The 27191-nt window shown below is 44.2% G+C and overlaps 1 protein-coding gene across 7 annotated transcripts in view; it reads right to left on the bottom strand.

Annotated features, from left to right (window-relative positions):
- Nucleotides 1-27191, bottom strand: part of ralgapa2 (Ral GTPase activating protein catalytic subunit alpha 2) — a 113899-nt gene that overhangs the window by 17101 nt on the left and 69607 nt on the right. For all 7 annotated transcript variants that reach the window (XM_050062709.1, XM_050062712.1, XM_050062710.1 and 4 more), the window contains 4 exons: nt 26685-26808; nt 26419-26574; nt 23480-23638; nt 16504-16631 (listed from right to left, as the gene is read on the bottom strand). In XM_050062709.1, coding sequence (XP_049918666.1) covers nt 16504-16631; nt 23480-23638; nt 26419-26574; nt 26685-26808 — 567 coding nt within the window. The remainder of the gene's footprint in view (nt 1-16503; nt 16632-23479; nt 23639-26418; nt 26575-26684; nt 26809-27191) is intronic.

Raw genomic sequence — 27191 nt, 5'->3', positions numbered from 1 at the left:
AATTCTGGAAAATCTATTACAGTGGAATCCTATCACAGTGATCATGTCTGTCCAGGTCATATTGATCACTAAAAGTCGACGATTACTTTAACCTATTTCTTTCTTCCCCTTTATTTCCCACGCACATTACCATCTAAGTGACACCAGTATATGTAATACAATAATGTAAAGTAATAAAACTTTTTTATAAAACTAAAATTTTAGTGTCTGTTTCAAAAAACAGTACAGCTTCTTCATTATGAGGGCACTACGTGACAAAGCATTATTAATCCACTTCACAAGGGCGGAATCAACCACAGGTGCTTTCCCTGTGAACTTTCGTTTTCTGTCTACATCACTAGCAGCCATAAGCTTTGAGGAGACTACATTTTTCATTGAAAGAAAATTACTTTCTTTTACCTGTCATGATTTCAATGTGCATGTAGCAACAGTCTCAGGTAGCTAGTTGGAGGCAGACAGTTTACGGCAAGGCAAGTAGCCTAACATGGGCGTTAAATTAAAAAGTGGAATCACTGTAGTTTTAAATGCTTTATCAAATGTTATAACGTATGAAGAGACCCAAAATGAACCCTGTAAGCAGACAACTTGATTACTATAGGTGAATTACTTAAACAGCATTCAAATAGGAAGTATTCTGTCCCAGGCTCTTTGATCACTGTAACTGTGATCACTATGTGCGATTTCCACTGTATCATAACAACTGAAGGTAATCCTAGAGCTAAGTATGGACCATCATTGTGAAATGGGATGCTCTGACTATAAGACTATAAAAATGGGACCCATTGCCTCCCTGCTTGGCACTCAGCATTAGCGGTTGGAATTGGGGGGGTTAGATCACCACATGATTCCCGAGCGTGGCACTGATGCTGCTCACCGCTGCTGCTCACCGCTCCCTCAGGGGATGGGTCAAATGCGGAGAACGAATTTCACACACTGTGCGACAGTCAGTGGGATTTAACTTAAACTATTAAGATTCTTTCTATAGCTCACTATGTCGCCAGTGTCAGTAAATGTGGTCTTGGCCAGGAGACGATGAACCCAATGACCACTGTGTGACAGCCCATCTGGACTTTGCCAAATGGAAGTTCAGGGATACTGAGAGCGTGCTGGGACAAAAAAATTACTTGGTCTGAATGCCAAGTGAACACCAGTACTACATCTGGTGAAGACAAGATAACACTCAACACCTCAGGAATACCATCCCAACAGTGAATAGCACTGGTTGCTGTAGGGATGGCTGTCAGCTGCAGGGACTGGGAGACTAGTCAAGACCACAGTGGGTTTAGGCCAAGTGTCCTTCAGTGGCCCTGCCAAAATCGCAGACTTTTGGTTTATTTGTACAAACCCATGAAAGATTGTGTAAAGAGATTTGTGTTTATAGTCTTACTCTCATTTTGCAGTCACACAACTGAACAGAACGAATGACACTGACAGACAGATAGAGACTCACACACACAGCTAATCTGTTGATAAGGCAGGGCAGGGGGTGAAGGTCCAGATTAGGCAAAGGAGCATTAGAACAGGGTCTTAAGACGCCCCATACTGACATTTCACTACTTAAGCTCCATTTCTATCCACTTCTAAGTCAAAGAAGTCAGATGACGGGTGCAGGGTGGGGGGCTGCCCCCTCCCCTTTTGTCAAAGATGCCCTTATCATGTTGAGTGCCTAAGGCGGAAATCTCTCTGCTTAATGAGGAAATTTTCATAGTGAAGTCAAGTCAATTCAAATTTATATATATAGCCCCATATCACAAATCACAAGTTTGCCTCAAGGGGTTTTACAATCTGTACAGCATACAAACCCCTCAATCCTTATACCCTCGATTAAGATTAGGGAAAAACTCCCCCAAAAAACCCTTTAACGAAATATAAATGGAAGACATCTTAGGTAGACTGACAGAGGATCGCAAAGTTATTAAACCGTATTCCTGTCATCCAAAACAAACAAGGAGTAACAGTACTAGACTTAATAGATTCATTGAGACTGAGACCGACCCACTGGAAAGATAGTGGTCTACACAGCCTTAAGTAATAAATGAATAAGCAACTAACTGAAGGTTAAGACAAATCATTTGGATTTGAAAGCCTAAAAAGAGTCACACTGTTTGATGTCAGCGGGAGGTTATTTCGGAGGAAGAGGGCAGAGAGTCCTCCTGACTTCGTTTTAACAAAACATTACAACAATTGACAGAAAATACCTGATTTTAGCTTTATTGCTTGGTTAGAAAAAAAGGCTGTTTTGGTGATTTCTTCAATGAGATGATCAAAGGAGAGGGAAGGATCAAACATAACAAGATTTTTGTTGTCACTAAAATTCTGAGAAATCACATACTTGCTGAGAAGAGGTGACTGCCACTTGATCAAACATTTGTATATGGCCAACATGGCCAATGACCAGCATCTCAGTTTTATTAGAATTTAGGAGCAGGAAATTATGGAGTATCCAGTTTTAGTTTACTAATTTGAGAATTATCCTCTGCCTTTACAAGTACATACAGATAAGTATCATCAGTGTGTATATATATATATATATATATATATATATATATATATATATATAAATATATACAGAAAATCAATGGGCCAAAAACAGAGCCCTGAGGTACTCCATGTTTCACATTAGCACACTTTCATGGAGTATTATTAGTAATATACAGGAAACTCATTTCCAGATAAGTAAGACTTAATCCATGTGAGTGCCTGGCCACTGACACTATATTGATTTTCTAGTCAGTCTTGGAGTATACAATGATAAGTGGTGTCAAAAGATGCACTGAGACCCAGTAATAGACGTACTAAGGTGGAATCTGAATACACAGTAGGTAGAAGATCATTCACTACCTTAGTATGTGCAGTTTTGGTAAAGTGAGGTCCTGAAAGCCATTTAAAAAGGTTAAGAAAAGATTACAGTTAAATATCTAGGCTGAAAGTTGCTGATACACAACTCTTTCTGGTTCTTTGGAGAAGAACTGAAGGTTAGAGTACTAGTCCATACTTATTTGCCGACCCTGGATCAAGGTGTTTTACAAATAGAGGTTTAACCCCAGCTGCCTTAAAGCTAGTTGGGACAGTCTCAGTTGTAAGTGATAAATATCGCAGGTCCAAGAACTGGACAGAGATCTTTAAAAGATCAGCCAGACAGCCAGTTAGCACATTAACAAGACAACCTGATTTTGAAAGAACAAAGGATATTTACCATACATGAGTGAACAATTAAACAAAGAGTACAACAAGCACTCAGTGGCTAAAAAATAATAATCATCTCATATAACAAGTTTTTAAAAAAAATCTTTGAGCTCTACTAGGTCTTGAGAAACACTGTCTGTGAGGGAATATTGGCTAAATGTCTAACACAGACTTTAATCATGTTTAAATAAAAAAACGACCCCTTTACTTAAGACAGATACAATCAGGATATACCGTAGGTTTCCATTATTCTCAATGAGGACACATAGCACCTCATTCTGGGAGTTTTACTTGAACATTTAAAATGCTCAACTCCTATAAAAAAAAAATCTTTGCAGTGCGTGGGGAGAAAACACTCCTACGCACTTCGGGCCTTCACGGCAACAGCCAAGGTTAATCCTGTTTGTAGAAGCGCTGGTGGTAAAAGGGGCTCTTGTAGTGAAGAGGGACAGTTTAGAGATGAGGTGGAGGGTGCCTCTAGGTGCTTGACCCCCTCCTCTCTTAGCCTCACATCTGCCCATTAACCTGGGCCAATCAGCTTGACCTTGGTGAGGAGAGGAGCTCAGGAGTAGCTCACAGCGCCATTGACTCCCAGCAGTCACATAATTGGCCTGTTAAGAGGAAGGGGGGGGGGGGGGGGGGGCTTAGTTGTGCCGGGTGCCTGTGCAAGCAGGGTAAAAAAGCAGATGTGGTCATTATTTTTTTGTTGAAAGGCATAGTGCCTCCTGTCCTCATACCACACGCACACTCATAGCAGTGCTGCTTGATATCACACAAATACTGTACATCCATATGAATACATTAGGGGTTAAATCTCCCGCTTAGGTGGTGAACTTAATAGGGAAAAAATGTCAGATTTGAAAAATGATTGGTGGCAAATACACACCTTTAAATAACTTGTACACAGGCTGCTGTTGTCACTCATTCCACTGGCTATCATAGGAGGTAATGAAAGCATACTGGTGTCACATGAACATGTTTAAATCAACAGGGGATCACAGTGACATCTCCAGGAGGCACCGGTATGGAGGAATGGATTGGACTGCATATGGATGAAGTGTTACTCATTATGGAAAAGGAGATAAGAGGCAGAAAAATGGCAGGCAGACTGGGAAATGTAAAGAGAGGATACACAGTGAGAAGGGACTGGCAGAGACACTAAAACGGGGGATAGAACTATGGAGAAAGACGGTGGAGATGGAAAGGATGGAGGGGGGAAGATGGAAAAAAGAAAGGAAGAGGGATAAAGCCGAGCAGGTGTTGATTGGAGAGAGGCTGGGCGGTGAGTGCCAGCGGTACCTGTTGTCACAGTGAGGGCTGAGGTGTGAAGCTCGTCTCAGCAGAGGCCCTCGGAGGTGTGAGGTGATTATGGGAAAACGAGGAGGAAGACAGAGACATTTAGACGGAGAGACACGGAGAGAGAGAAAGATAGGGACAGAGAGAGTGAATGTGGCAATAAAGCTGGCTGCTGGAATAATGGCAGAGTGGGAAGGAACAACAGATTGAGATGGATAAAGTGAGAGCGTGTGTGACAGAAACTAGCCAGTAGGGTGACTGTATGGTATGTGTGTGTGTGTGTGTGTGTGTGTGTGTGTGTGTGTGTGTGTGTCCCAATCCCATTTTATATGGCAGCTACTCAAACCTTGGTGTCTCATTAAACAGCTTTTTGCTGTAGACACAGCAGCAGGACAGAAAAACGTCTGAATGTGTCAGGGATGCATTATGATGAGTAGAGGTGTTTGTGTGTCCATTTTCTGGGTGTGCATAGACATACACAAGATCATATGCTCCTGAGGAATAGCTGGTTTCAGAAGAGTTTTAACAAGTAGCCTAATTAGGAGCGGGGCCAGGAAACTGGAACTCGAGGGACCCTAAGGAGTCGGGTCAAACAGTAAGCCCAGGTTAATGACACCTCCTGAGGGGTGAGTTTCCCCACAGCAAGAGCTTTCTAAGCTCCAACCTCCACACCTCTCTACCGTCCATCTGGCATTCAGACAGCAGGATGGGAAGTTATGGCTGTGACATCACTCCTAACCTGTGACATCATCACTGCCCATCAGTGATTTCACACAGGTTTGCCACAGCCGCAGACAAAATCTGATGTCTGCTAGCTGGCATGAGCAGGTTATTTATGAGCTGACTGGAGGAAGTAGTCACCCATTTTCTCAAGTCTCTGGCAGCCCACCATTCCTCTGGGGGACACTAAAAATCGATTTCTGTTCCACGACAAATCACAAGACGAGCACCTACACCAAAGTCAATGTTGACCCCTAAACTATGTTCGGACAGATTGTTGGGGCTTCACAGAATATAAATGATAAAGCAACAAGTCATCCTCACACCAGAGTACAGGACAGCCACAAGTACACAGCCACAGTGTACCTGGTGACATCATCATTTTTTGTAGCATGATTTGTTCAACACAACATGACTGCCATCAAAGCCTACTGGGCTTGTGTATTCAGATGAGCTGAGTCTGTAACCAATCTCCTTTTCAAAGGACTCTGGTCTCCATTGATGAGTCCTAACGCAGCAGCCTTAGATGTGAAACACAATGGATCGACATGATTAATCAAACACAGGCCCATTATAGCCAGACAGTCACACAGGCCTCCACCGTGCATTAACAGAAAGTCATAATAAGATGAGCAACGGCTCATAGGGATGAAGATTAACAGATACAGTTCTGTGACTGGCTGGGTGAGAGTTCTCTCTGAAGGTCTCCTTTGTCAGTGACGATGGCCAGAGTTACATGAATGCCTCAGCCATCTGGAAACATTATTAGGTCAGGACAAAGGTGTGCATCTTATGAGTTATCTGAGGTGAATATGCGTCATATTTTTTTTCCTCAGTTCCTGATATTTGAATTGTTCAGAATCGAGACAGGAGGACAACAACATCTATCTGATCTCAATTTGAACTTTTAATAAAAAGTCAAAGATGAAACAGGGAAGGGCACACTGGACCTGGACTTTGATTGAAATCCGTCTGATTACTTAGGAGGCATTTCACCTCTTCTTTCTTTCAACTTTCATGATGAAATTTATAGCGTAAAAATGTATAATCAGGCTACAGACTCAAACTGCCCACCTGTAACCACCTCAAAGCATGGCGGCAAAGTACCCTGATGTTCTGTAATCTCTTTGACACATCTAGACAACCAGTCTGACACTTAAATTGCACGAGGAGTGTGCCAACCCTGGGTCATGCCAAATGGCTCTGATTTTAACCCCATGATAACGCTGTTCAGACAAGCACTGATGAAATATTAAAACAAAATGAGCAGAGGCTTTTGCAATTTTAATGATGCTTGTGGCATGTGCCGCAGAATAACTGCGATGCCTAAACGCAGAGCACCTCTGTCTGCTTTCCCCCGCCAAGACGTGCTGCACATGAAGTCTCTTGTTCCTCCATTGCCCCTTCTGTGAAAGGTTCATCGGGCCAATTAGGCTGCTTGGCCTTATGCAAAATGCCAGGCATTTAGCGGGGAATGATAATGATTAGCACTGGGTTACATATGATCACAGCTGTGGTGAATGCACAGAGTGGAGAGGGTTAGTTACTAAGGGCAAGAGTGATTTCTTTCACCCTCATATCTGCATTTCGGACATATTTCAATCAATATGACTGTGATTACAATGAGATATGAACTCCAATCTAAAAATACCATATGGAGACAGCGGCCAGGCTAAGTTTTGATATCATTTTATCAGAATGATGTTGATGATGAGAAGTCAATGATATGATTTTTGTTTTCTGTTGCAAGGCAATGATGTTTTGTGAAGTTTTTCCCATGCAGTCAGCCCAAAATAAGTCTGTAACTTTCAGGCAAAATGCTGTACATATATGTAGGTCTGATATGCTTCCCAACTTGAAAGCAAGTTTGTAGTAATATACATCTGAAATGAATGTGCTAGGTGGATAAGGGGCTGATTGGGAGCCAGGAAAAGGGGCCCAGTTCTACCTGCTACAACTGTAATGGATGAGGAGGATGACAAAGGGAGATGTATATATGCATACACACATAAGCATGCACACCAAGAGAAACCCACACACAAAAACCTTGGGCAAAAAAGAAAATGGACTTCTGTGTTGGCAACAGCTTTTTCCTAATCCTCGCCCCTGGGCTATATTGTGCAGTCAAGCAGGCTATTACATGGCAACAATTAGGGGGGCTGGAGCCCAACACCTGGTCGTCTCCTATTCTGGCCCTTCAGTGGCAGCTGACTGTACAGTCTCACAGCCAGGTGGCCCTCCTTCAATGACATTAGCTAGTCACTCCAGGGTTAATCAGGAGCCTGCCATCATCCAGTGGGCATGCATAGAGCCCCATTCAGACTGGAAGCTTTTATATCGGGGAAGGGATGATGGAGACAATGTTGTTATAAAAACTTGTTCAACTGAAGATCTCACAGAGCCCAGATAATCAAAATGAACTTGGGGAGTGAGTGTGGGGGGGTGGGGGGTGGGGGGTGGCCTCTTGGATTTGTGGCCTAACTTCAGCGCAATGCCTTGATTGGCTAAAGCCGAGCTTGCGGCACGTCAACTGTGCATCCTGCAGATTATAATGGACCTTTTCATGGGTGGACAAAAACAGATGGAGGAGCGGGAAGTGCTATACATCCACGCAGACGGGTGACGATGTGGGGGGAGGGAAACTGGATTTTGTCAAAGTCGGCAGATACAAAAACAAGTGGGTGTAGCTTGAGCGGTCCCGGCTATATCTGCCTGCACAAAGCCCCATTCCGAAGCCCCCTGGCTTGGAGATCTGAGGGTAAATAACGCTCATTAGAATAACAAAAGCTATAGATTTGTACCCAAATCAGCTAGAGTCTCATCAATAGTAATTAGAGGCTATACATAACTAATGAAGATGTGTACACTACATTAAACAAAGGTACTGAGAGCTGTTGTGTATCTAAACATAGAGTGTTGGATAAGTGGATGTCTGCAGCACAAAGCTTCTCTTACACTTCATTACCATTACAATCATGTGTAGTATCAATCCTAATTCCAATTTTATACTGTATAACAAAGATGCATTTAGCTGTTAAGATAAGCAGATCCCACTATTAGAATGTGTGGTGCCTGCATCTGCAACCAACAATACTTTCTCTTTGTTCAACATCAAACTCAGTATTATTACAGCCTGTTGCAGTGGAGAGACACGGGAAGATTTGGCCAATATTTCTCAGTGCTTCTCTTTCAGCCACATCCACCACTTGACAATGAAACACAGACTATCAGTATTAACACATCAAAGGCTGCTTTCCGTAAGAAGAGGCAGACAATGCACAGCGATGCATACTTAAATGTTTTGTTTTTGTTATTGCTTTGTTTGCTGTGCCTTGTCTGTCAATGCAGAAAATTCCATTTAGTGCAAAAATGCAAATGCTGCGAGGCACAAGGACATCCTCTAAAAGAGAACAATGGCCACAGGCCAGCAGAAGAGCAGGCACTGCCTTTGAACCATTTAAAGAGGCATTAATGTGCAACTTATAAATAATCAACTAATTCCTTCTTAAAACAGCAAATTAAGTCTGTGACATTAAAAGCAGCACGGCCTTATGCAAAAAGAAAAAGAGCAATCCGAGTCTTAGAAGAAAAAAAAAAGAGAATTGAAAATGTAATGGCCATTTAGGGACAAAGAAACCCAATAATGTCACAAGGTGTCCTCACAGGAGTCCCTAAAAACCCAGGGCCACATCAGAGACCAAGAGATTCCAGCGGAGAACGATGAGTGACATTTCACTGACATTTCCCAGCAGCATTCAATGCGGGGCTGTCTCAAGACGGCGTCAGAAATATCTATGGATATGCTTGCATGTGACACAGGCGTTAAGGGATGCGGGTTCTTTCAGGGGACGCCTGAGCTCTGGGGCCGGTGATGACGAGCCTGGACCCTGGGAGATTGAATGGTAATCACTGGAGCACAGATAATGGATGATTGAAGGCTCTTTCTACGCCGCTGTTGGATTTCAATATCAGAGAGGCCCTAGAATTGGGATTCTTATCAGGGGCGGTGTGTCAAACAAAGGAGAGCTGAGCGTGAAATATGGGGTCCAACTCAGGCACACGACCATGGCGATTAGCACAAGGATAAAAAAGGCCGCACAAACAAAAGAGGGCAGCTTTAGCTGGACAAAGGGCTGTCCACTGCCTTGTAACAAGAGACACGGAAGGAAGAAAGGACATAAAGGAAGGGAGAGAGTACTTGGTGGTAAAAATGAGGACAGGACAAGAGTTGTGCTGAGATGGCTGAAAGATGAATAGTGACAGACCCAACTGTTAAAGAGTGTTCCAGATTCCCTGCTTCTGAAGAGGAATAATGGACCAGCAGGGATGAAATGCAATATACCCCGCCTCAAAGCCATTCATACACATCCAAACAAACACACATCATCATTCACGTACACACTCCTACACACAGACACACACGGTGGCACGAGGCTTCACATCTCTGCCAAGCCCATCACAAAAAAACAAAACAAAAAACAAAAAAAAAACAAAACAACAACAACAAAATTATTCCCATTTATCCCCGGATTCCAAGCGCTACAGCTTGCCAGGAAAGCTCATTAACCCTCCCTTCAAGAACCCTGAGACAAAAGAGGGAAAAACAAAACATAACTAATCAATGAGAACGCACCCATTGAGGAGGGGGGGACAAGAACACGCATCCATTTGGATAACCTGAGAGGGCTAACAGCTTTTGCTTTAGTGTTGCGCTGGCTGGCAACGGGGCAGAGAAAGAAAGTTCATTAATTAAACAGGGCTAGAGGGAACAGATGGAATGGCTAGCTGGATGCTTATCACTTAAAGCAGAAAGACAGGTTTTTACACCCGTGCTAGAAGCAGCACCACCGCACATCAATCACAATGAGCATGTCCTCTTAACGGTGATGCAGTCGGTACTAGTCCAGTGGTGACACCGGGGTCAGGGTATTCTGGCTGATGGACAGAGACCACTGACCTATTAGCGAGTCATTATAGCAATTTCATTTTGTTGTTGTTATTTAGCGAGGACATTTGTAGTGTTTTTGGACAGCCTTTCCGAGGGTATGCTCTTGATGAGTGTTAACACCCACACAGACACAGCCAGTCATTCCTTTACACATTAGTAGCCAATTTGGGATGATTACTTACTGTTAGGTCTACATGTTCAAATGTATGCAAGATATAATAAATGCAATGAAAGTCATGCTATCCCCTTTGCCTGTTCAATCTGTGTGAATTTACTCTATTGAGCCTTGAATTAGTAGAAACAGGAGACTTTTCCTCAGTATGACCAGCGGTGGAAGAAGGACAGTGTATAAATATTCTGTCACAAGCAAAAGTCCTGTGTTCAAAATCATACAGTATTAGCACCATAATGCCAAATTTAAAAATTATACCATTATATGTTTTTTGTACATTGCCTCGTTGCCATGTTTTCTGTAATTTATTTTGACATATACATTTGAGTCATTAGAAAAAGACAGTCAACCACTTGTAATTTCTCTAACTGATGACATACTATTTGTAACTTTAATGCCTGATCTTTAGCAAAAAAAAAGCACCTTAACTTAAATTTTCTATGCACTTTCAGAATGCATACTTCTGTTCACATGTAAACAATGAAACAAAACAGATCTGTACTTAGAGTTCAATTTGATTTAAGTAAGTTATATATGGTATATTCAAAGAGATAAAAAATACTCATATGTCAAAGCAGTTGTCAAAAATACCTAAAACCATTTACACAGTTGTGATGAACTTGTTTGTGTTATTCTACCTGACACCCAGTGCCTGAGGTGGGGATGGAAAAGAGAATGCGACCCCGCACAAAACTGGCAGTCTTGCTGGCTTTCACTTTGCCGCTCACAAACACACAGATGTCAGACATGAATGCATAACAGACGGAAAGAGAAGGGGAAGGACGTGAGGGTGGGGGCTCCAGCTTACAGATACACAGCACAACACTTTTTGGGTTACACTAGGCTATGCAGTTTCTACTAGTGCTAGCTGAGAACTTATTATTTTATGTCCTGAATAAAAAACTGGGTTATTTTGGCAGCTAAAAGCTCCCTGACAGCATAAAATGGCTCATTAATAGTACATAATCAAGTGTAAGAAAAGAAATCAAAATGTGGAAAAAAGTTGAATTAACCCAGCTGGACTCAAATTACACTTGAAAGGAGCACTTCGATTATTTTGGCACATAAAAGACAACCCAAATTTGTCAGAAAGGTTGAAGTTAGATGGGACACATGGTCCTCACAAACGCATAAAAACACCCCAACACACAAAGAATGGTTTTAAAACACCAGAGGCACTACAAAATAAAGCAGCTTCCGTGTACATACAAACACAAACACAAATGCACCAACAGGCACAACAGTTTGACACCAGCAGTGTGTGTACGCTACCCCAGGCGGGGCTCTGGGTCCCTGCTGTTGGCCGTCTGGTTCCACGCCTGCTCTACCTGTGTTTAAAAGGGGCGGCCCCCATGAAGCTCAGACCTTAGAGTGCAGGCTGGGCTGGGCTGGGCCCCCAGGGCTTTCAGGGTGTGGGTGCCATGCAGCGGACGCCTTTTGTTACAGGCTGGGTGGCAAGAGGAGGAGGAACTAATGTTGGGGGGTGGGGGGATGGAGGAAAAAAAATGAGTAATGCTATGAGTCATTCTGCATTAGCAGCAGGGGAGGGAGACAGGGAGGGGGGGAGTGGATGGGGGGGGGGCAAGGGGAGAGAATACTTTTGCATGTTGTATGAAGCTAGACGCCATATGCCATCCGAGCTGGGCTGCCTCCTGAGTCAGGGCTCTTGGTTTGACAGGCCTGTGCTTGCCCCCTCCTCACCCACAAAGCTACCCCCTTCTCCCCTAACTAACACCCTCCTCCCTCTAGGCCTTCCTAGGCTCCAGCAATGGGCTTGGCAATTGCTTTGGTTGTGCATGGACTGTGCTCAGTGTATTTGTGTGTGCGTTTGGGGAGGGGGGGTACTCAGTGATCTGAACACATCGGACATTGTCGTGGGTCCCTGCAGGAACAGCTGGTCAGCTGGAGAGAAGGGTGGGGGGGGTGGGGGGGTAGGGATAAGGAGGGGGAAGAGATGGGAGGCAGTGCGCTACACTGATAATGGGATTAGGTTAAAACATTCAGTGGGGGAGAGACCCCTCCTCTTCGTGTAGCCCCCCAAATACTGCGTAAACTCTCAACTGCTCTATCAAAGCCAATGCCAGCCTCCGCCCAAACCACCCTGGCCAACTCCAAGCGGGGACACTTCAACTCAGAAATGGCCCCTAACCCAACCCCCAACTACACCTGACAACAGCCAACTGCCTCCAACTAAAAGGTTTGCATCCAGTAATACGGACACTCAACTGGATAGTTAACACACACTGAACGACAAGTCTTAAGCCACCCTTTAAGAATTTTCCTGTGTATTACAAGTTACTGCCGGCATTTTTATAAGACCTTTTAGTGGGTCAGCATTGTTTTCCATAAACAGGAAGTTGGCTAGTTACACTCATATCAGCTCAGACCATTACATGAAACCAGCATATAATGACTAGCTCGGCATCTCACTGTGCCCAGTCAAGCACTGTGTTCCACAGTGATATAGACCGCTGAGTATTATCTATGAGACTGCCGACAGTTATGGCACAACAGCTGGCAAATTAGACCTATCAACGATGCTAAATAATTCATGTGAGACAACACTAACATGGCAGATCCTATTCATGACATCCCATCATGCATACAGACGCACTTTCATCTCCGCTAGGTGAGGAATCTTACAGTATACAAAAGAACGCACCGCCGGCGGACAAAGACACAGTGAGAGTGGGACAATAACTTGCTCAGAAGGGGTGTGAGAATATGTCATTGCCAATGCAGTGACTGTAATAATTATGATGGTGTCCGGGAGGGTGCGGCAACGGCACACAAAGGGAGTGCATACAGGATATCATATCCATTATGTTTTCAATATACATCCATTGAAATTATGTACATCTCGTTTGGGCATTCAGGGGAGCTGGGGTACTGTAGATATGCTCACATGAGCCTGTGAGGGAACATGACAGACTTCAGCAGCTTTCTGGGTTCCACTGAAAGGATCAAACCTCCCTCTCTTCTTTCTGCACACAGACACACACACACAGACACACACAGACACACAGACACACAGACACACACACACACACACACACACACACACACACACACACACACACACCACCTAAAAGCCTGGCTCGCATGACTGGCGATGGGCAGAAACAGATTATGGTTATTGATCGCTGCCTGGAGATGGATCTGTGTGTGTGTGTTTACGTGTGTGTCAGAGCAGAGGATGGGGACTAAGGGCAGTGTGCAAAAAAACTATTGATTCTGTCCAGTGGGGAGGCTATGTCTCTGAATCAAGGTCAGTTCCGCACTGTCTCACCTATTAGAAACTTGCCGTCTCCCCCAACACACACACGCGCAGACAGTTTTGACCCTCAACAGTACCCCCCATCACAAAGAGTGACGGATGGCACATCAAACTCAAGTGCTTGTTGAAGAGAGAAATGAATCTCAGCCTCTGGATGAAGACATTATTCTACAGTGACAGTATGAAGGATCTTCATCATACAGGAAATGGCAGCAGACAGCGAAACCATTCAGTGATGGGCTGGGTTCAGGTGACACAAACAAACTCATTGTGTCTTTCAAGTCAATATGTCATACACTGTGTGCACGCGGCAAGTACCGATAATAGAGGAACGAAATCTCATTTACTTATTCTACTCTGCTGCCGATTAGTCAAAAAAAGAAAGAATGTGGTTTCATACAAAATTGTTTTAGATTGAACATTTTGTGGTCTCAATTATTCAAAATGCTGCTGTGAAGGGTGGACTAGTGGCAGACAATACACTTAGAACACACAAAGCCAGACCAGCTGCATTTTCCATCAGGCATATAAATAATAGATGATACATTATGAGTTGTCTGTGAGAGGCTTGTGATATGATGTCTATGAGGCCATGGTTGTGTCTTGACAGAGGAAATTGACACAAATTCTAACTGACAACGAGGAGCTGGACCTCGTGCAAGAAAACAACTACACCGATTTCACAAATCCTCACAGTTCAGAGATGGAGGAAACACAGAGAGAGGAGGAGACAGAGGATGTGATGAGGGGAAAGAAAGAAAGACAGCGAGGGGGGGGGTATCTATCTGAAAAACACTCTTGTATTGTATCCGTGTATTTTCTGAAAATGTTGCTGGTGGTCATTTTTCAATATCAAATCCTATTAGCCTGAGAGATTCTGTGAGCGTTGCGGCAGACTGCTGGAGTCCTCTCGAGCCTTGTGACAGAGCGAGAGAGGGGGCCGCAGTGCCATACTGGCCTTTTATCTGGACACACGGGGGTCATATAGCTTCTCTTTGAAGAAATATTCAACTAATTACCTTGGAGAGTGGCCTCACAGGCAGAAAGCAGACTGTGGATTGTTAAGGCATTGTGAAGGGGTAAACTAAGGATGAGGATTTTCCATCCTGCACAAAAAACACACACATCCCAGTAAAAAAAAAAGAAAAAAAAAAAAGAAGGTTGGGTCATTGTTCCAACCTGTGAAAGATAAAGAGCCGTATAACCTGAGAAGATGGAAGAATGACGACTGGAGAGGGAAAGTGCAAAAGGCTGGCATAATGGAAACATATAAAAGAGTGACTCCACCTGCCGCTCAAGACTCTTGTTCATGGGTCATGCCAGTTCCGGACATGTCAGTCACTCTTAAAATCTAAAAACTTGGTTATCAAATGGCATTCACCACCCCTAACATTTTGGCTATTCATTAGTATATACGTTGCCTTTGTCCTCACAAGCTCTCAAGCTCAGCAGCCAAACAGCAGAAAAAACAGACATACAGATACTCATGCTGGCAGTGTGCTTTGCCTGGCACATTCATTCATCTCCTCTCTTGGAGTGTGCGAGGCCTGGCAGCCCATCAGTGCCAGAACTCCAGAGGCAGCGCTTATCTCCTCTCATAGATCATGCCTTTGTGCTGTCTGCTCCTCTGCTAAGGAATGCCAGGTAAGGCTTTTGTGGCCCAGCACAGGCTCGGTACTGTCCCACCCACCCCCCACCCCCTGAGGCTCACAGAGGCAGGCAGGCCTGTGGCTGGCCCCCCTTTGGCACTGAGAGTCACACTGGGCTAATTCACTTGGCGTCGGGTAACAGACATCTGTCACTCAGGATTCCCCCGGGGACACACAGACAAGGCCTGATATAGGGGTGGGGGGCCAGGGGATGTGATGCACTGTGAAATGCACACAAGCAGGCACATACTTACACACACCCAACTGTAAACAACATACGCAGGGTGTGTTGCAGGATAATCAAAAACCAAATGCCTTTCTTTGTAAATGACTATCATACAAAGACCTCATAATTACTCAAAAACAACAACTTTTAAAATATGCCAGTGTCTTAAAAACAATAGAAACTAGTCTTCCATCCAAATGAAACCTCCTCGGGGGAGGTTTCTATAGCAACCGCCAGAGGGGCAGCGTGGTTCTGGTAAGGCGGTGCTGTACATGCTGTCCGAGGAGGAGCGTTAAGGCGTTAAGGGAGATCAGGTTTCTCCCTCCAGGGGCCATCCCGACTCTGCCCCCCATCTCACCCCCCAACTCTGTGCTGCTGGCATTCACATGCTAATTCATCTCCATTGGTGATTACACTCCCTTTAAACCAACTGACAACTACAGCTGGAGTCAGGCTCTTAACGGCACACTGTTGGATGGATGGGTGGAGGGATGAGAGTGAGTATGTGTGTGTGGGTGTGTGCGTGTGTTTGTGCTGGTTTCTGTATGCACTTGTATGCATTAGTTGAGGGTGCTCTTATTTTGGCTTTCCTTGTGCTCCATAAAACGGTAGTGATAGATGATGACACATTATCTTTGCTCCTGCCCAAAACAGCCCCACACAACCTCCCATGCTGCTCCAGGCTGTGAAACAGCCCCAGCCTAATAGCTGTATGTAAATCAGCCAGCCCATAAAGATCAGTGTCAGCACTCAGCTGTGTACGTTGGCTGACGTGACAAGCACGCCACATGTCTCAATGAATTTACCCAAATGGGCCACTGGTGGTGCTGGAAATTTAAGCTCAGTGGTGTTAGACATCTAATGAAATCATCATGAAAACACAGCTAAATGTATGCTCTTAATGGTGTCAGCTGTATGAGTAATCAGTGGTTGATTCTTAAAAAAAACCCTTCCATTTCTCTGATGAGCCGTGCCCGTATAGAATAGTGAACAGTAAATAAAGCAGAAGGCATGAAGAGTAAAGGATACAAGCTCTGGTAGAGAGTCAGCCGGGACTTGACAGCTCTGCTGGCATTGATACAGGTGGCCCGCACCAAGCTCGGCAGCAGCGTCCCAGTGATGATGGCGCCATTAAACAGAGGCCCAAAGAAAGGAACCTGGAGAAGTTGAGAGGGAGAGTAGAAAAAAAATAAGAACACGAGGCATCAAAACTCCATATTGATCCAAAGTTAATTTGGCAGTGTCCTGTCATTGTATATGTGAGTAACCCCAAAATTAGAAAGGGTTGATTAAAAATCTTTTTGTTCCTCTTTTTTTTTTTAACCGTTTCTCCATCTGTTTAGGGCAAGGGTTCAAGTTGAAATTGGATTTTTACCTAACTTTGCATGACAACCACACATATCTAATGTGAATCAATGTTAGGCAAATGAAATTAAAATGACAATCAATACTAAACAATGCCCTCGTATTGAGCTACCGAACAAATACAAAGGGGCAATATGCATTTTAGCGGCAGCGTGTGAGTGTGTGTGGGTACACACGTCTGTTCATGCATATTGGAAGGGGGCCCTTAATCACTGGAGCTCAATGGTCGTTGACCTGGAAGTTGACGTGAATGTCAAAGTCTCCGAGAGGTCCGGCTGTCTTCAACTTGGCAGTTCAGCTCGTATAATAACCAGTCAAATTATACAACGAATGGATTTTAACCAGAAATAATGCAGACCAATTAACTTAATCACACGCTAGAAAACTGAGGTGACACTGTGTGAACTAACATCAGAAACCTGAGTAGATAGCTTTACAGGTTCGTGAAAGGGAAGTAGTTAACTTTGAATTTATGGAAAATCCTCTGGATTGTATGGGGTGTGGGGGGGAGCAGTGGCAGCCTCTGCCTTTCTCCCAACTGTGCGTTGGCTGTAGAGACCCTGTATTGGGTTGAGGTTGTTTACGCACATGCAATCATTGAAGTATATAAACTTAAAGGGATAAATTGTCACCTTTTATGTGGATGTCCTACAAGTGTTGATGGTAAATGTATTCCACTGAGGCAATTAAGTTCTCAGTGCGTGCTATATTTACCGACAAAGCTGAGTCTGCAGCTGCAAAACCTGTTCTTTCTGCATCCAGCACCATCATTTGACGTGACAAGCAGGAAGTACTACAAGCTAGTTCAGCTTAGATTTTGCCTCTGGGTGGCCAGGGGGCATAGTCTAGATGCCACTCAAAAACAGAACTTCCTTGTTCTCTTCACCTGTATTGCAAACTAGCTCTGTCCCAAAAATATGAATGCAGAGGCTGTTATGAATGAGAATACATTTCAGTGTTTTGGCTGACTTGGACTCAGCCTATTTATTTGAGCCAGAGTATGAGACTGAAGAAATGCAGCGGAGAGAGCCTGAGGCTGCATGAGCTGTACAAGAGGTTATGTCCGGTGAGGACCCTCCAGACCCTGAGCTGCTGGGTGCAAACAACGACTGGTGATGCCTTTGCTCAAACTGCCTTCCAAAACAAACAAACTGAATCATTCTGCTGCAGTGAATGAAAGCTTGCACGCAATGCATCCTGATACATGTAGGCACCACCAGATTGGCTCGGGAACGCGAGAACTCCACTTTTTTTTTTTTTAAGCACTGAGGAATTTATTGCTGCATTTGACTACATCCACCATCAACGCTGATTGGACATCCACAAAAGAGGTGGTAAATTTTCCCTTCAATGTAACCTTACTTTTGTGTATTATGGGTTAAGTTGTCATACACATCCAAAAAGACAGTTGAAACAAAAGGTAAACATCCTTATTGACTTTAACTGTCAAACAAAAACAATCCAAACAGTCTCTCATAAAGTCTTAATAAATGCAGTTAGCTTTATGAGTGGGATCATTTTCATCCACATGGAGATGAAAATACACTGTCACTATGATCATTTATATTGGTAATAAAGATTATCTGTAAAAGAGTAAAAAACTGCCAAAAATGTGAGAGGGAAATAAGGCACGAATTAACATCAAATGAAACAAATACACTCCACTTTAGTGACACATGACGGCCAATTCTCCACAGGGCTGACCTATGACTATCAAAACAGAGCTGAGATTTAAATGTTGTACTGATAATCAATGTCTGAACAGTGAGGACTACAAACAGAATATATTATGAATTTTATTTCTTACATCTGAATAGTTTTCACATAGAAAATATTGTGGCTATATCTGGACATCTAAAGGTAGCCATTCTCAGACAAAGATATTTCACTATCCTGTGGAAGGCCACACATCGAGTGCATACTACAGAGTAGCCAAGATGAAAGCTAGCCAGGAAAAGATAGTAACCATCTCTGAGAGCACATACCCACAGTGTGGGTAATAATGCACAGCTGGAGTAGGTGAAACTGAGAGCCTTCAGACAGAAACCATAACGGCAGAAAGGACCTTTACAACTCACGGCAAAGTCTGACCAGGATGCAAAGAGAAGGGACTGTTGTGTGTGAATGTTTGTCTTGTAATGTTGTGTGACTGATGGGATGTGATGTAAATTCTGTCTTTGTTCAATGTAAATGACATTGATATGTATTGAGCTTCCCACCGTGCTGTACTGAAATTTCACTGACTTCTGCAGTGTGGTCCTTAATAAATGATTGATTGATTAACTGTTTTAACTTGTGAACAGAGACTTTTAATCAGTGCAGTGCTGAAAATAGCCTGAGTGTTTTTCTGCTTATTGTGCCTGGAAACTGAGACTCTGTCATTTTAGTGTAAAGGAAATAGAAGCTAATTTAAAGCAGCTGTGCGGAACTTTTTACCATTTATAAAACTGTCCCTAGTTCGTGTCACCCCCCCTTAAAGATCTGCATATTTATTTGAACCCAACAGCGACAAAAAAGCTTTTCTCTATATGGCTATTTCGCGTAGCCTGGCTTGGGTCGGACACAGTGGAAGTCAGCAAACTAGAATACGGCACCCGGAGGTGGAAGTAAGTCTGCATGCCCGCAGCGGCCCGCAGCCATTAAACCACAGAAGAAGAAGTAGCCGTGTTTACAGAGCGTGTTGTTGGAGTAAGTGGTACTGCTGAACACATGACAGTTTTACCAGAGATGTATCTATAAGGACTTGGTTGTACTTTTGATGTCATGGCGGTAGGGCTGGGCAGTATACTGGTTTGTACCGAAAACCGGTATTTATTTTTTCGTTATGATATGAATTTTTCATATACCCCAATACCGGTGAATAGCCCAAACAACGTCCGGAACGTGCGCGGCGGGAAAGTGTTTCAGCGGGGACCCATTTTACCGCTGCACACCACAGGCACGCTTGAGCGGGTGAGAGTGAGAGCATAGAAAAGTTTAGAGGCGAGAATGGCTGCCGGAGAGAGTCCTGAAAGCAAAGCAACTGTACACAATGACCCAGAAGAACTCATATCAAAAAGAGCAGTGTTTCCCCTATATGCAACTAGCAGCGGCGCACCGCCGTTTACAATTCTCCTCTGCCCTCTGTATTGCGCACAGCGGAGTTTCGCCCCGATGCGCGCACACACACAAAGCGCACACACACAGACAAAGCGCGCACACACAGGTAAGCACACTAGAGCACAGCTCGGACCGCATTTTCCTGACCGAAGACGACCCGTCCCGAGTCCGAGACAGTTACGGCCAGGCTCCACCGGGCACGTCAGCGGCGCGACACGTCTGCAGCGCGAGTCCCGTAGCAGCTCGCCCCCTCGGTTAATCAATTACAGCGGCTCCACCGGCAACGGGAGCGGCGCGACAACCCCCGTCTGTTGCGCATCAACTCTCTATTTTACGCGGCTCTTCGATTTTTGTCGCGCTACGCTCCCCTATGCGACACTCCGGCAGATAAAAACTACATGAAATAGTATGCTAAACGAGCACAATTTGTTTTTAAATGAATAAACCATTATCAGAGGTGATATGTGATGATTTTTTTTTCATGCATTTACCCATGTTTATCCGTGACATTGTGTAAATGTCCGTGGCGGACATTTGAAAGTGAGTAGATGACAAACAGTACAGTCAACTTGTAGATAACTCAAATATATTTAATAACTTAGGTGGAAAATGCTTTAACATTTCATGTAGCCTACATGCAGCCTCTCGGCTCTGCAAACGGAAAACAACCCCGCTGGCTTCTCTACGTGTCGCTTCCGTATGCAGTCAGTAGAGCCCAGATGAATGGAGCGGAGCGTGTGTTGTGTTCAGGCGTTGTCAGGTAAATAACAAATTCCGGCACTTGAACAGGCCATAGCACAACAGCATGTCAAGTTGGCCGAACCTGAGCAAAATACCGTGAAACCGATATGATTTTTTCTTAAAACCGTGATATGAAAATTTTGTCATACCGCCCAGCCCTACATGGCGGACAACGAAGGAGCACCATCTAAAAGAAAATGAAAAAGAAAAGGAACAGAAGAAGGCTAAACGGGACAGTGATAGGGCTCTTGTAAACCTCAGTTTGGCATTCACCAAGTGGAGAGAGCTGAGAGATTTGAAAGGTTTAAAACTGATCCCGAGTTAGCCCTTTTCCTAATCGACAGGTATGTAATTTTTGTTTTTATTTAGAGAATATACCGCAACTTGTTAGACGTTGTTTCACTTCAATATATGACGACATGGAAGTTATAAGCAAGCTAAATGTAACGTTAGCTGATGTGAACCGCTTTTGTCTAGTACAAACGCTACAAAATTATCTGTGACTGTGACCACGAACACAAATATACAGCAGGCAGTTTATAAGAAATTCAGAGCTACACCAGAACATTCATGAACAGGTCTTACTTTACTACTAACTTGTGTGTAACGTTAGCATGTTTCCACTAATTACTTGGACTGACCTGACGTTAGTAACGTTAGCTTTGCAAGCGAAGGCTGCAGGTAACAGCTTTGCTGTGTTAGGATTAGATCAGAACAGAAACACGACAGGAGAATTTACTGAGTAATTTTGCTGTTTCCACTAATTACTTGGACTGACCTGACATTAGTAACGTTAGCTTTGCAAGCGAAGGCTGCAGGTAACAGCTTTGCTGTGTTGTCTCGCTCTCCAAAACAAATGCATGTGGTAATTGCCGGTTGCAGTTGAGATTTTACAAATGAAGCCAAATGCCGGCTGCAGTCGGAATTTTACGACACCAGGCTGTGGGTGTCATACCGCTTCGACCAAAGGGGGCGATATAATCAACGAAAACGTAAAGTTCCGCACAGCTGCTTTAAAAAATGTTTGATCACACGCAGTTAAAGTAACTTCCCACCTCCAATGAGTTGATGCCATTGTATGTGTACAGCTGACGATGAGGCTGGGCAATGTATGAATATTATATTGATATCATCAGGGGTGGGCTGGCCATAGGGAGGTTCGGGAGTATTCCCGAACGGCTGGTCTGTTCCAGGCCGAACTGGCCGGTGGTCAAAACATTTTTTTTTTTACCCCATAAAATGCAGCCGCGGTTGAGCGCAGCAGCCTGCACTCGCAGCCGCAGGTGGCAGTGGCACAGAGTGGAACGTCAGACTGGGTCAATCTAATATTTTGCACATTAAGGGGGGATACGAGTGGTTAGCAAGCACTGCCTACATGGCCCTATCATCCCAGACGGGTCGGGCCGGCCCGAACCCAGCCTGAACCCGCGGGTCCGGTCGGGTTTGTCGGGAAAAAAAAAAAAATGCAAATGACTCGGGCCGGGTCGGGCCTCGGGCTTCCTTTATTTCGGGCAGACAATTAGGCTAATGCTGGTGTGTCGGCTGCATCGTGTCTGGGCTTAAAAACCCGCAGGGTCGGGTTGTAATTTTCAGGCCCATTGACAACTGTAGTTTGTGTTTTTGGATGTGTTCAGGGCACACAGAACATTAAACGTAGCCTATCAGCAATGTTACACCATACATGCATAAATCATTAATCTGCTTTATCAATTAAAAATAAAATCCATACTGGCGGACCAGAAAAAAGCACACATTTCTTTATTGCAAAAGAAAACATAGCCTACTTCAGGAGAGAGTCTGTGATCAAAGTTAAAAAGATAACATTTGAATATATAGGCTATACATCCTGTTTTCCTGTTCTGTTTCTACATTAATATATAGCCATTTTTACCAGCTCAAGAAAAATACATTAAAGTGAGTAATTAATTTACAGCATGTGTGTGTGTGTGTGTGTATGTGGCTTTTGTTATGTTGATTTTTATATTGTATTTGTGTTCTAACACTGTGAATTCTTTGCAAAAGTGCTATAACGTTTATCATTGTTGCTGTTATTGTTATTATTTGCTGACAAGGCCAGTGTCAGTCGTGGAGTTGTGGGACAGGATAATGCCAGTCATAGGAGTGAGGAGGAGGAAGAGACAGATGAGGAGGGACAGGAGAAGGAGGTGGAGGAGAAGAAGGAGGAAGAGGAGAAGGAGGTGGAGGAGAAGAAGGAGGAAGAGGAGGAGGAGGAAGAGGAAGAGGAGAGGGAGGAAAGTGGAGCAGGAAAACAGTGCAGGTACAGGTGCAGTGTGCAGGACTGGGTTGGCAATAGGTCTTTGCATACAATTATATTAAATTCAATACACTCTACTGACTGACTAATCTGTGTGTGTTGTGTTTAATATCATTAGATTGTTTTTATACTGCAAATAAAGTATTCGTGTTAAAATTACGGTTCTACTTGCGTCCGTCGTGCGATCAGAAAAAAGGCCTCTCCAAATCAAGCTCCCGGGCAAAATTTCAACCCCAGCCCGCCCCTGGATATCATGATATGAAACTAGATACATTGTTGATTTTGGATATCATCATATCACAAGCATCAGTGTAAATATGGCTTTGATCTTAAGTTTTTATTTGGGTTTTGTGCAGCCGTCAGCCTGAAAGCAACCAAACATTATTTGCTGTACATCTACAATGACAGTTAAGTGTCTTCTGTCGAGGTATTTGTTCAAAGATAAAGTGATTTTTGATTTTCTCCATATTGCCTAGCCCTAGCTGACGATAATCTCAACAAAATCCACTGAATGCGGTGGTTTACCTGTGGTTTCTTCATGATCTGGATGAAGAACATGTGATTCTTCATTGGGTAGATGATAATCAGCACGTCTCCAAAGTCGGTTGGGATGATGCCACGACGGTAGTCCCTGGAGTGCTCTGACCACACTATGTGCACCTCGTCATTTCCCAGGTGACGCAGCTGCCAAACAAACAAAATCAGTCTAATCAAGTGCCTTGTGAGTGCACGTAATTTTCATCCCTATGGTGATGATGACAAGAACACATATTTAGTGAGATTAGGGGCATGTCGCGGGGGTTTATCTAGCAGGTACCTCTGGCCCACACCTCGAGAGGGCTGAGTGAAATGAGGTATAAGAGGTATGTGGAAGGAGATGATAAACATTTACTGTAAAGTGCCATGACTGGCTTTTGTCCCTGCATACAGCATTATCTTATTTAATGCGTTATTCCATTATAAGCACCACTGGTCTGTCCTAAAGATAAAAACGTAATTGCAGCAGGTGCAAGTGCAAGGTGACTGCCTACGACTAAATCACAAACTTTGTCTGAAAACAATGGTTTAAACAGGGGCCTGGGCTCTGGTTTTGACTCTTTTTATAGATTTTTCATTACAAATTCAAATTACAAACACAAAATGAACAAAATTGGGCATTTCAAAACCAAATAATTTAAATCCAATTGACTTTCCCCATCAGAGATTAAATTGCTTCCCATTTCCACTCTATTCACGAACCCAAATGAAACTGGGCAGGACAAGAAGGTATACTTAAATGAAAGGAAATTGTCTGATGCTAGTTTAAAATAGGTAAACAGCTTTCCCCCACCCCGAGTAATATAAAGGGATGCAGCCACATTATATTCTCTGACAAGTGTAGATCACTTATTAGCTGGTAGCCCAGTGATGTGTTCTGGGGTATCATGGACACTGAAAAGTGAGCCTCTACTCGGAAGAAAACATCTGCCAATGTACTGTGGGCCTAATGAGCCATTAAGAAACATGCCCTCGCCACCAAAAATGCAATTAGCACATTCTATTATAAGCCCTTAATTATGGTAATACGGTAATCTTAAACAAATCCACGGCATGCTGATTACTGGAGCTCGCCAGTTCAGTCTGTCTGTCCAAGGATCAGCAGGTACCAACCAGGTCAGTCACTGGGACAATTTCAGAGAAAATGTTGAATATGCATTTGCGGTAGACAATCAACACCGGGATGTTAATTTGGGTTAAGATATTAGCATTTGGATGAGCTTAATCACAAGTTTAATGAGGATGCTTATGCTCGAGTCAATCATTTTCTACACCAATCTATTCACTCCCTTGTTAATCACATCCAAATGTTTGAGACTTCTTTTATAAAATGTGATTCAAGTCAAAGGCTCTTGTCCAATTAGCCCTCTTTGACCTCCCACCCAGCCAATGGGCTTCACACACACGAAGACAGCAGACCAGAGGACCCCAGAACACAAGAGGCTCCTTATAAAAACAACCTGCAGCAGCCCAGTTAAGCTGCGGTGCCTGGGGGTGAATGTGATAGCTAAGGCACCCGTCTATTTCCCTCTCTTTCACAGACACACACATAACACACGCACGCGGTCTACATGGCCTGACCCCAACCCTGCAGGTCGCTTTTATAACCGCATTACTGAAGCCAGCTGCTGCTGCTGCTGCAGCCTGCACTGCCCTAAAACCCACAATTGGATTGAGGAATTCATGGTTTTCCCTCTTTTCTTTTTGGTTTAGCTTGTTTTTTTTTCTTTACCCTCCATCGTCTTCAAACAGGCAATCTGCCCAGCGAGAGCTCTCCCATCCGTTGCTCCCCCACAGTATGTCTCTATAGTTACAGGCAGTAAAGTGGGTGACTGCTGGACTAAAAGTGTTATTTTTAAATTGACAGGGAAACATCCTACTTGGACACAGACGAAGCCTGCTTCTCAATCCAATTCTTCATACCACTTTCCTTTCTCTCTGCCCTGCCATCTTTTTTTCTGACGCATCCATGCATGCAGCCAGCCTGCCAATTTCTGTGCTGCCTGTGGCTGGTGTGGAGATCTGTGCAAGGTGAGCATGAGCAATTACAGAAGTTCCCGTGAAATGAATGGAAGAAGAGTGGCAGCACACTCCACTCTGGGCATGGTCGCCCCTCCAGCGCCTCACTCTGGCCAACCAAAGTCAAAGTCTTCACTCAGGCTAACTAATTTTTGCAGTCACTAAGCACAGGTTCAGGACGGGTTCGGAATGAGCAGGGGGTTATTTGTGAAACGGAGAGGGGGAAGGTCTGTGGAGGACTGGAGGGGGGCTGGATATGAGGAGAGCCTGATGAATTTCCCTTCTCAGCAGGGTACTCTATGAGAAGATTGGCAGCACGGGCAGGGGCCTTGCGGCTCATTTCTTCGTGCTAACTGCTACTCGTGCACTACGGCTCAGAATCCCACTGCAGAACCCAATCGATCGCTCCTGTGGCGGCAGCAGGAATTGGATAAAAGGATCCTGCCGGCATCCGGCCGGCGCCTGCCCTAGCAGGGAGAGCTAATGGCTGAATCCAGGCCCTGGTCACAGCACACAGGGAGGGGGGCAGGGGCTAGCAGAATCATAGTCATTACCGCAGCGGCACATGCCCTCTCTTCACTCACGCGCCTGCGACTCTCTACTCCTCAGGCCTGCCTGGCCAGGGTCACTAATCAATGCCCGCACTCTGGAGTCACACCTCCTGATCACAGCTTAACACAGAGCTGAAGGCTACAACAACATACTGCTATGGGCAGGCAGGACTGTGTAGCCATTTCACTGCATCAAACAGGCAAAGCATTATTTTCTTCTTATTCTTGACATATTCTGGATCCGAGGTGAAACACAATACATATTACGATAATCCAATTGTCACTGACAGACAGAAATTGCCAAACTTTATCAAAACACAAGTTACAAACAGACAAAAACAGGGATTTTTTCTTTACCTTTTTGGTGAGGGAGTCATCAGAATCAGATGGCATACGAGTGGAGACGTGGAAGATAGCTTCCACAGTAGAGGTAGCATAGTAAGGAGCTGTAAGACCCGTGCTGCCATTCCTCTGGAGGCCACCCATAAAACCACAGTGTGTGGCCAGGTCCACCTAAGGGATACGTGCACAATTTAGTGTGTTTTGAGTGTGAGCATGTGCATATTTAGGCTCCATCTGTGGATACAGTGGGTGTGCTGATTTGAGGGTGTGGTTGTCGGTACCTCCCATCCCAGTCCAGACACAAAGTCTTCATATGCCTGGCTGCCTGCGCTGTTTGACAAGATGGAGCACTTGTCCTCTTGGCCCTCTCCAATGTAGAACACGGCAATCTTGTGTGTCTCTCGACTACAGAATAAAACACACAGTAGCCGATATTAAAAAGAACAACAGCAGCAGCCAATTTTATAAATGCAACTTGAGAAGCTTCTCACTACTCCGGTCACTTGAGATGAAAATGCTTTGAAATATGAATCCATTGACTCAAAACACTACACCTTGTTTATCAATGTAAATTGTGTGTGTAAGCGTAATTGAGTTGCTGAATAAAATCGGGAGAGCAGAATGTGAAAAAACAAGTTTGTCTGCAATTTTTCCCCCCACTATCTCTCCAGCTCTAACATGATTTAAAAAAGGATGGCAGCAAAGGCCCCGGTCTACTTTCCCTGTTGCCATGGCAGTACATCATGCTGGGGTAGATTTAGGGCATTTTGCATGCTTGCGCACAGGTT

Source organism: Epinephelus moara, chromosome 14 (assembly GCF_006386435.1).
Source record: "Epinephelus moara isolate mb chromosome 14, YSFRI_EMoa_1.0, whole genome shotgun sequence".
Taxonomy (NCBI): Eukaryota; Metazoa; Chordata; class Actinopteri; order Perciformes; family Serranidae; genus Epinephelus; species Epinephelus moara.
The sequence above is the reverse complement of the archived record's forward strand: the minus strand, read 5'-3'. Positions and strand labels throughout refer to the sequence as shown.